The 10,713-nt window shown below is 42.8% G+C and overlaps 1 protein-coding gene across 1 annotated transcript; it reads left to right on the top strand.

Annotated features, from left to right (window-relative positions):
• The first annotated feature begins 2,462 nt into the window (after window positions 1-2,462).
• On the top strand, window positions 2,463-4,441 carry LOC109875362 (complement C1q-like protein 3). Its single transcript, XM_020467699.2, has 2 exons — window positions 2,463-3,493; window positions 3,823-4,441. The coding sequence occupies exons 1-2, from the start codon at window positions 2,879-2,881 to the stop codon at window positions 4,000-4,002; spliced, it is 795 nt and encodes a 264-aa protein (XP_020323288.1). The 5' UTR covers window positions 2,463-2,878; the 3' UTR covers window positions 4,003-4,441.
• Window positions 4,442-10,713: the final 6,272 nt, after the last annotated feature.

Raw genomic sequence — 10,713 nt, 5'->3', positions numbered from 1 at the left:
ATTCTACAGCAAAGGGGTTCTTATGAACTGAACAACATTCTGGGTTGGATACCTTCAGACACACATAGCATATTCACATGACATACTGTATATGTATAGATGTGCATATACGTACATAACACACACACGTGAGCACGTGTCCACACACCCACATATGGAGGCTGAGTCAGTGAACACTTGTTGCAGGCTGGCCTCTTCCCCCCCGTACTGGCATGGGCCTTCTGTGATTCAGTGTGACTAAAAGATCATGAGTTTAAATTAGACCACAGTAGGCTACTATATCACTATAATGTCACTGTGATGTACTGTAATGCAGACCTGGGATAACTGTAGTTTCAAGTATTCTTTTTGGAAATAAACTATTTTTCCAGGGTAACAAATAGTTACTTTGGAGGTGACCACAACTATTCGAATACAGATCCCCAAAAAATTACTACTTTTCAAAACTATTTGAATACAGATCTCAGGAAGTGATTACTTTTCTGAAACTATTGGATTGGCAGCTTTTAACTAATGGCAGGGCTGAATCTGGAACTACATCAGATAACATACAATCTCCTATACTATTCCAATCTCTCTGACAGTTATATTTCATCTACACAATACATTTATATCTGAAGATCTCTAAATGTCCATTCTCCTGAATGTCCATTGCCCCAGGTGTATTTAATCAAGTCAAACCAATTAACCAATTATATTTTGTACAGATAAGTATAAATAAGTTGTGACACATAACTACCGTAAGAGTCTTTCAACATGCCACTGAAAAGGTTGAAAGCTGAAATAAATAGTATGATATCTGAAAATACTGCAGAGGGAGGTGGTATCTGAGGGTAAGCGTTCTTGTTTCAAACACACACCATCTTTAAAGGGATAGTTTACTCAGAATACAAACTAACATGATTTTGAACCTACCTTAGCTGTAGTTGACTCAAGAAGGCAGTTTTGGGATATATATTTTTTCCTTTCAAAACTTAACAACCATATTTTGTTACCGTTAGCATTCTCCTTAACACTTAACATTAAATTGTTCTTGTGCCTGTGTAATCAAACTGTAATTACTTTTGGAGCAAGATTTTATTAGCATGTTGTTACATAATAGTTTGGTAATTGCATAGAAATGAGCTGTGAGTTTCTGTAACTACTGTACACAAGAGGAATAGTGACTGTTCCTTATTCCACTTATGTAATAACTCCATTATTATGCAGTCATAAAACATTTTCCAAAGTCCTATGTAACCACAATGTTGCTATTGTAATATTCACTAAGTTACTACACATGTACAAGAACTGGATGTCAAGTGTTACTGGATATGTCACTCATTATGAACATATTAGTCATTTTGTTAGTCTACTCTAATGTCGAGGTGATTCCATGTCCCTCATGTATTTAATTCTAGGCTAAATGCTATGTTAAGATGAATATCTAAGATCCTTCCAACCCATGTGCTTATGCTAATATACAGTATTTAGACTAATTCAACTAACTGTTGACGTTTTTGGGTCTTCATTAAATATTTGGCAGCCATCAAGTAAATATTTTTTTATTATTTGGTTTTCTGAGAGGTATCCAAAATCGTTACAATTTTAAGACGCCTGTATTTGAATATCAAAGTATCAAAAGTTGCCTTTTTGTTAAAATGCTATATAAATTCGACTACCTTGAGTATTCGAAAAGTTGGTATTTTCAAATAAACTACAAAGTGCAACTATTTTCTGCCCAAGTCTGCAGTAATGTACACAACTACAGTGAAGAAACGAACAACTTCTATCAGTACAGTTTTACCTTATCAATATCACCCTACTGCATTGTTGTTGCAATGCCTTTCTTCCCAAAATATGTCTTCCGTCTTTCCTCTGCCTCTCTGCAGCCACACCACCCATGGTAACCCATGGCAACATCCTAACGTCATCCCTCCCCGACTGCACCAATTAGCTCTTCATCAGTCAAACAACACTCCGACACACCTTCTGTGGTTCTAAAGTTACCTCACATCCATGCCATGGGATCTTTAATTACCACGGTGAGATAGGACATCGGTTTAACCTCTCGCCCTAAGACTGAATCTGACATCTGAACCTCAAAAAATTAAATGTCTCCCAGTTGATTGCGTCATCATTCCGAGGTATCCCGTCATTTCATCTTTCAATGTATATGGGGTCATACACCCACCCCCCACCCAATGCCCTCTGTCTCTATGACTTTATTGATTTCCTTCAGAATGATTAATTGGACACAGGGGGAGCTGAGGTGTGACCAGGTACCAATTGTACAGCCGATGTCCTCTGTGGCCATCCAGAAAAGCCATTCTACAAACATCATGACTCCGTTAGTGGACATTCAAATATGAGACTGCAAACCCCGCCACCCCCCCTCTGAGTACCTTTCCCTTAACATCCATCTGATATCAGAGCTAGCCTCCTCCCCTCTTCAAACATTCACGAAAAGGTAATCACTGTGACCATCTCGAAGACATCGTAGCATGGTGGCAGGTGAACTTGTATGTGTATGCTTTATCCCAATTGGCGCAAAAGCGTAGGCAGAAAGTGGATGCTACATCTATAAACTATTGCGAGTGTTAGTTTAATACAAATGAACGGCTCCAATGTGATGCTATTGAGCCATACCAGTGCGGAAAGGAGAACAAATTATGGACTTTGTGTGGCGTAAAAGTTGAATTTATCAATACCATTTCAAGACAAGGACGCGGGATAACATTTCAATAGCCTGCCTTGTATAGATTACGCACACACATTTATTATTTATTTTCTGATCGTTAAAGTGCACCGGCAACAAGAATCCCTCTCATCCGGCAAGATTTCGTCCAGAAGCAGACTGGAAGACCGTCCACTTCGGAGGTTGGCCGGTAGGACGCGGATGATCGCCACAGGTGTTTGTGGAGTAGTCATGGTGCTAGTGTTGGTCATCCTGATTCCGGTGCTGGTCAACTCCGCCGGCATATCCGCGCGCTACGAAATGCTCGGATCCTGTCAGATGGTGTGTGATCCCCACGGGACCAAGTCCACGGCCACGGCCACGGACAAAGCCAATACCATCAGAGACAGCCGCTTGGTCCAGTCTCTACCAACCTTAATCCAAGGTCCAAAAGGGGAGCCCGGACGCACAGGAAGAATTGGCCCTAGGGGTCCTCTTGGCGAGCCAGGACCACCCGGACCCGCCGGCCCGCCTGGGGAGAGAGGAGGGCCCGGTCCGCCAGGACTACCCGGAACGCCCGGAGCCACAGGTGCCATAAGCGCAGCCACATACAACACGTTTCCAAAGATAGCTTTCTACGCCGGGCTGAAAAAACAACATGAGGGCTACGAAGTGCTGAAATTTGACGACGTAGTCACCAACCTTGGCAACCACTACGACCCTACGACGGGGAAATTCACCTGCTCGATACCGGGCATCTACTTCTTCGTTTACCATGTGCTGATGCGAGGAGGGGATGGCACCAGTATGTGGGCTGATCTTTGTAAGAACAACCAGGTGAGACATATACTGACTTGTTCAATCAAATGAAACTGAAACATAACAATTCTTTCTCATCTAAAATATGTAACTGTTGATCAGGATTCAAAACATAAAACAGCTTAGACTACAATTTTACGCATACAAACTGCGTTTTACGCACGTAATCCGCTTTCATCAAAGCGTCGCTGTCAGTGGTGTTGAAGTTCCAGCTCTACGCCCCTTTCATTACTGAAACTCCAGTTCACTAACATGACCAAATGATACTGCATTGATTGTTGTGTTAACGGAACATAAATAAAAACATGGTATCAGAAAGATTGGTGACTAATAACAATGCTCTCCAGGTGCGAGCGAGCGCTATCGCCCAAGACGCCGATCAGAACTACGATTATGCCAGCAACAGTGTTGTCCTGCATCTCGAGCCCGGCGATGAGATCTACATCAAGCTGGACGGGGGCAAGGCGCACGGGGGCAACAACAACAAGTACAGCACCTTCTCCGGATTCATTGTCTACGCCGATTAACAGAACACCATATATTCTACATTAGGCTGTTCACTGCACCTTCATCTGCTATTATTCTCTCCTTTGGATTGGCTACACCGCTGTCGTTTAGAAGACATGTGGTTACAGAGAGACAGGGGGATCTTGACGCAGAAGTGAACATTAACACGCTTAAATAGACCTTTCCTTTCGTGCGTAAAACCCCAAATGATGCAATGCCCAGTGATGAACTTGCAAACGTGGAAACATGGAAGGAGATGAGTCAAAGTTGCATGTGTATAAACTCATATTATGTACAACAGGTTAAACAGGAATGGTGTTAATGCTTCATTGCTTTTGCCATTGGGTCAATTAATTAATGTTTCAAATGGTCTTGTAACGCATCTCAATTCATGTTAGAGTCTATGGAATAGGAAAACATAGGCAACGCATATAGGTGATTAAAAGTGTACTGCAGGAAGTAATGATTGGTGTGTTTCTGTCTGCATCTTCTTACTTTAGTTGGGTTACTTACTGCAGTGTTGTTCTGACCATTACTAGTGTTTTATCAGACTACTGCATGAGTGTAAAATAGCTATCATGATCATAATGTATATATATGCCTTCTGTCCAATTCAACATTTTCCTGAAGAATGAATTAAGTGCTCAGTGCTTAACTAAGATTGATTAGGCCTACAGCCAGTTTTTGATATGGAAACAGCTACATTATCTGGAAGAAAAACATGCCATCAGAGAAAATAAATCTAACTATTTTAATGATTTCTGCACAGTATTCCTGTTCTACAAACAGCAACAAATCAAAAAGTAAATTATAATTTAAACAGAGCATTGAAAATAGAAAAATATTCCGTGGTCACATTTTTCCTCTGAATGTTCCATTTGGTGATGTATCAGAACACAGGAGACTTTCCTACTGTACCTGCACTTCCAAACTTGTTTATCCTATCACACACTGTCCTGAAGTGACATAATGGTTATGTATTGTCTGCTGTGATGTCATTGATCATGTGGTGAAGTCACTCTGTGATGCCACCTGTTCCCAGAAGGAGAGACCATGTCCTTCAGGATGACCTACCATCCAACCAGCTCCCTCCCATAGCCACCCCACCATGTGACATCACAACTCATCTAACAAGCTTTGAATGCCCAGTATATTGATGAAGAAAACTTTGAAAGAGTTAGCTCTGTCAGTGCCCTTTTGGTACCCTAGTCTCTATTAGCAATATAAAAATATCAAATGGGGAATACATATTTATTAATGCTACTACTTATCAAAGACTGTTTGTGAAACGTCATTACTACTGACAAAGCTGTTACTGCTTTCAATAAAACTAATCAGCACAATATTTACAAGTAAAGCACCATGTGCAGACCATGTCCTTGAGTTTGATTGGACAGAAATTGTGGCTTTGTCTTGTTAAATTACATTGGGCTTCTGTGTTGCTGCCGCATTTACATTTAGTCTTCCATTTCTTTTCAAACTGAGAATTTTGGATGGAAATTAGGCCTTTTGTGCGACTAAGGCTATAGTATTGAGGATCACTCTACAAAGCAGATGGTTTTGTTTTTTTGCTTACAGTATTAATGATTAATTACAAACATTACTTGAAGCTTTGATTCAGTCATAGCTCTTATGTGAAATAAATTGAATAATTTCCTCACTCAGCTATCAGAAGGTTCAACAATTAAACATTTTCCCATGTTTACTTCTCCATAATACATTTCAATTCAGTACATCACAGCGAAGTAGCAAGAATAAAAAGTGTCAACTTCTGACGTCAATTTTGTTTGGTGATTTGCAAGTAATAACAAAGGTATAAAAGCTTTTTTTACTGTGTTCAATAGCTGATACAAAAGACAAAGGCCTACGGAGCAGGCTTCCTCTGTCTGGGTGATCTGATTCTGATCCTTCATTTGAATGTGAGCCAGCGTTTAGAGTTTTCTATGAGGGCCTTGTCCACCTGGGTCTGGTTGATCACTGTGTGAGTAGTCCTGGCCTCCGTACTTGGTGAGACGGTTCTTGGTGTTGATGTCATGGGCGATGACAATGTTGTCCTCATAACCTTCCTGGACCAGGAACGCCACACTGGAGAGATGGAGGTCTACACTCGTACATGAACACACAACAAAACAGATACATGGGTGTTATTTCACTGTTTACATTTTGTAAAGTATCGTGAAGTAGATAGAGACAACCACATAGACCTTGTTAGGCTGTTGGTTGTCTAGTGCAGGATGTATGGTCTTCATTTGATCACCCTTTAGTTGCAGAAAATGCAAACCTGTAGTGTATTTGAGATTTTAAAATGCTTCTAAAGTTAGTAATTTCAACTTAAAATTTTCAGACTTGATTTGTCCTAACTAAACATGAATCAACCTCTACAAAAATGTCCATAAATTATAATCCACACAATAATTCACATTTCCTGTTCCTGCAGGATTATGTTCATTCTGTGGGAAACAGGGTTAAATCAAGATCCTAAATCTGTAGGTAGTTTGGTAGCAACATAAAGAGTTCTCACAGTTTGACTCTCTGGCTGTCACTGGGCATGTCCACCTCCAGGTTATAGGCATAGTTCAGCATCTCTGTTCCAAACAGGTTGTACTCCAGGTTATAGGCATAGTTCAGCATCTCTGTTCCAAACAGGTTGTACTCCAGGTTATAGGCATAGTTCAGCATCTCTGTTCCAAACAGGTTGTACTCCAGGTTATAGGCATAGTTCAGCATCTCTGTTCCAAACAGGTTGTACTCCAGGTTATAGGCATAGTTCAGCATCTCTGTTCCAAACAGGTTGTACTCCAGGTTATAGGCATAGTTCAGCATCTCTGTTCCAAACAGGTTGTACTCCAGGTTATTCCTAATTTTAGCAAACTCCAACAGCTCTCCATTATCAAATATGGTTCTGTGTTAGAAAGTCCCGCATCACAGATGTTACTGTACCGTTGTCTTCAGCAGATGAAAATACTCCACAATAAGCATTATTACATTGCTGAACATTAACCATAGGCACTCCATTACATTGCGCCGGATGTAATTCATTTCAATGGGGTCGTCCACAGCACAGTGGACTCGTAACACCCCCTTGTGCAAAGTTGTAATTTTTCAAAACTTCGTCATCTTCAGTCCAGCTAGAGTTTGTTGAAGAACAGGAAGTGACCAAACCACAGAAGTTAGATTAAATATGTGGTTTTCAGTGATGGCTTTATAGGATACAGTAGCTAGCAACTTGTAAGCAATGACCCATTCCTATAAGTGAGTACTATTTTAATAGTAATGGTAATAGTAAGTTTACTATTAAAATAGTAATGCTACCACCTCAAAGCCGTAAACACGGGCACCCTCATAGATATCATCCTAACCAACTTGCCCTCTAAATACACCTCTGCTGTTTTCAACCAAGATCTCAGCGATCACTGCCTCACTGCCTGCATCCGTAATGGGTCAAACGACCTCCACTCATCACTGTCAAACGCTCCCTGAAACACTTCAGCAAGCAGGCCTTTCTAATCGACCTGGCCGGGGTATCCTGGAAAGATATTGATCTCATCCCATCAGTAGAGGATGCCTGGTTATTTAAAAAAAAATGCCTTCCTCACCATCTTAAATAAGCATGCCCCATTCAAGAAATTTAGAACCAGTAACAGATATAGCCCTTGGTTCTCTCCAGACCTGACTGCCCTTAACCAACACAAAAACATCCTATGGCGTTCTGCATTAGCATCGAAAAGCCCCCGTGATATGCAACTTTTCAGGGAAGCTAGAAACCAATATACACAGAAAGTTGGAAAAGCCAAGGATAGCTTTTTCAAGCAGAAATTTGCTTCCTGCAACACAAACTCAAAAAAGTTCTGGGACACTGTAAAGTCCATGGAGAATAAGAACACCTCCTCTCAGCTGCCCACTGCACTGAGGATAGGAAACACTGTCACCACTGATAAATCCACTTTAACTGAGAATTTCAATAAGAATTTTTCTACGGCTGGCCATGCTTTCCACCTGGCTACCCCTACCCCGGTCAACAGCACTGCACCCCCCATAGCAACTCGCCCAAGGCTTCTCCACTTCTCCTTCTTCCAAATCCAGTCAGCTGATGTTCTGAAAGAGCTGCAAAATCTGGACCTCTACAAATCAGCAGGGCTAGACAATCTGGACCCTTTCTTTCTAAAATTATCTGCCAAAATTGTTGCAACCCCTATTACTAGCCTGTTCAACAGCTTTCGTGTCATCTGAGATTCCCAAAGATTGGAAAGCAGCTGCGGTCATCCCCCTCTTCAAAGGGGGGACACTCTTGACCCAAACTGCTACAGACCTATATCTATCCGAACCCTGCCTTTCTAAGGTCTTCGAAAGCCAAGTCAACAAACAGATTACCGACCATTTCGAATCCCACCATAACTTCTCCGCTATGCAATCTGGTTCAGAGCTGGTCATGGGTGCACCTCAGCCATGCTCAAGGTCCTAAACGATATCTTAACCACCATCGATAAGAAACAATACTGTGCAGCCGTACTCATTGACCTGGGCAAGGCTTTCGACTCTGTCAATCACCACATCCTCATCGGGAGACTCGATAGCCTTGGTTTCTCAAATGACTGCCTCGCCTGGTTCACCAACTACTTCTCTGATAGAGTTCAGTGTGTCAAATCAGAGGGCCTGTTGTCCGGGCCTCTGGCAGTCTATGGGGGTGCCACAGGGTTCAATTATTGGACCGACTCTCTTCTCTGTATACATCAATGATGTCGCTCTTGCTGCTGGTGAGTCTCTGATCCACCTCTAGGCAGACGACACCATTCTGTATACTTCTGGCCCTTCTTTGGACACTGTGTTAACAACCCTCCAGACAAGCTTCAATGACATACAACTCCCCTTTACGTGGCCTCCAATTACTCTTAAATACAAGTAAAACTAAATGCATGCTCTTCAACCGATCGCTGCCTGCACCTGCCCTCCCGCCCGTCCATCATCACTACTCTGGACGTTTCTGACTTAGAATATGTGGACAACTACAAATACCTAGGTGTCTGGTTAGACTGTAAACTCTCCTTCCAGACTCACATCAAACATCTCCAATCCAAAGTCAAATCTAGAATTGGCTTCCTATTTCGCACAAAGCATCCTTCACTCATGCTGCCAAACATACCCTTGTAAAACTGACCATCCTACCGATCCTCGACTTCAGCGATTTAATTTACAAAATAGCCTTCAATACCCTACTCAATCATTTTGGATGCAGTCTATCACAGTGCCATCCATTTTGTCACCAAAGCCCCATATACTACCCACCACTGCGACCTGTACTCTCTCGTTGGCTGGCCCTCGCTTCATACTCGTCGCCAAATCCACTGGCTCCAGGTCATCTACCAGACCCTGCTAGGGAAAGTCCCCCCTTATCTCAGCTCGCTGGTCACCATAGCAGCACCCACCTGTAGCACGCGCTCCAGCAGGTATATCTCTCTGGTCACCCCCAAAACCAATTCTTCCTTTGGCCGCCTCTCCTTCCAGTTCTCTGCTGTCAATGACTGGAACGAACTACAAAAATCTCTGAAACTGGAAACACTTATCTCCCTCACTAGCTTTAAGCACCAGCTGTCAGAGCAGCTCACAGATTACTGCACCTGTACATAGTCCATCTATAATTTAGCCCAAACAACTACCTCTCCCCCTACTGTATTTATTTATTTTGCTCATTTGCACCCCATTTTCTCTCTCTACATTGCACATTCTTCCAATGTAAATTTACCATTCCAATGTTTTACTTGCTCTATTGTATTTACTTTGCCACCATGGCCTTTTTTTGCCTTTACCTCCCTTATCTCACCTCACTTGCTCACATTGTATATAGACTTATTTTTCTACTGTACTATTGACTGTATGTTTGTTTTACTCCATGTGTAACTGTGTTGTTGTATGTGTCGAACTGCTTTGCTTTATCTTGGCCAGGTCTGTCACGTTCTGACCTTAGTTCTGTCACGACTTCTGCCGAAGTTGGCTCCCCCGCCTGTTCGGGTGGTGCTCGGCGGTCGTCGTCACCGTCCTACTAGCCACTACCGATCCCTTTTTCGTTTGTCTGTTGGTTTTGTCTTATTAGTTTCACCTGTGTGTATTTTAGTTTAATTAGCTTCCTTATATATAAGTAGGTTGTCCCGCCCTTGTTTTGTGCGGGATTGTTTTTGTTACTCTGTTGTATGGTGGTTTTCGTGTGGTTATTCTCCGGTCTATTTTGGTCCTGTGTTTGGGCTGGTCAATTGTATGCGCCCTGTGTGTTGGCGTGACCGTTTTTGTGCGCCGGAGAATAAATTGACAATCTACTGAACCCTGCTCTCTGCGCCTGATTCCACCCACCACTCCTAGTAAATCGTGACAGAATCCCGCACCTGAACAATGGAATCAGCAGGAGCAGCCACGTCTCCTCTTCCATCGATGGAGGAGAGGGTCCTCCATCACACCAGCGTGTTTCACAGGATTGGTTCGGCCATGGACCAAATGATGGAGAGGATGGATCGATGGGAGAGGAGTGGCCTTCCCACCTCATCTCCAGCACCCCCCCCTTCAGCACCTCCTGTTCCTGCAACCACATCTGGCACCGGGGCTCTTCGGCTGACGCTCCCACGGGAGTATGACGGAACGGCGGCTGGGTGCCAGGGTTTCCTTCTCCAACTGGAACTATACCTGGCTACCGTGCGTCCTGCTCCCTCCGGAGAGGAGAGCGTGAGCGCCCTCGTCTCCTGCTT

The sequence above is a fragment of the Oncorhynchus kisutch genome, linkage group LG30 (assembly GCF_002021735.2).
Source record: "Oncorhynchus kisutch isolate 150728-3 linkage group LG30, Okis_V2, whole genome shotgun sequence".
In the NCBI taxonomy this organism is placed as follows: domain Eukaryota; kingdom Metazoa; phylum Chordata; class Actinopteri; order Salmoniformes; family Salmonidae; genus Oncorhynchus; species Oncorhynchus kisutch.
Note: the sequence above shows the minus strand (reverse complement) of the source record. Positions and strands in the feature narration are given on the sequence as shown.

Excerpts from the sequence above, each read along its gene's own strand:
- LOC109875362 (XM_020467699.2), top strand. The coding sequence starts at position 2,879 with ATGATCGCCACAGGTGTTTGTGGAGTAGTCATGGTGCTAGTGTTGGTC. Across the intron at positions 3,494-3,822 it reads ATCTTTGTAAGAACAACCAG|GTGCGAGCGAGCGCTATCGC; the intron begins GTGAGACATATA and ends AATGCTCTCCAG.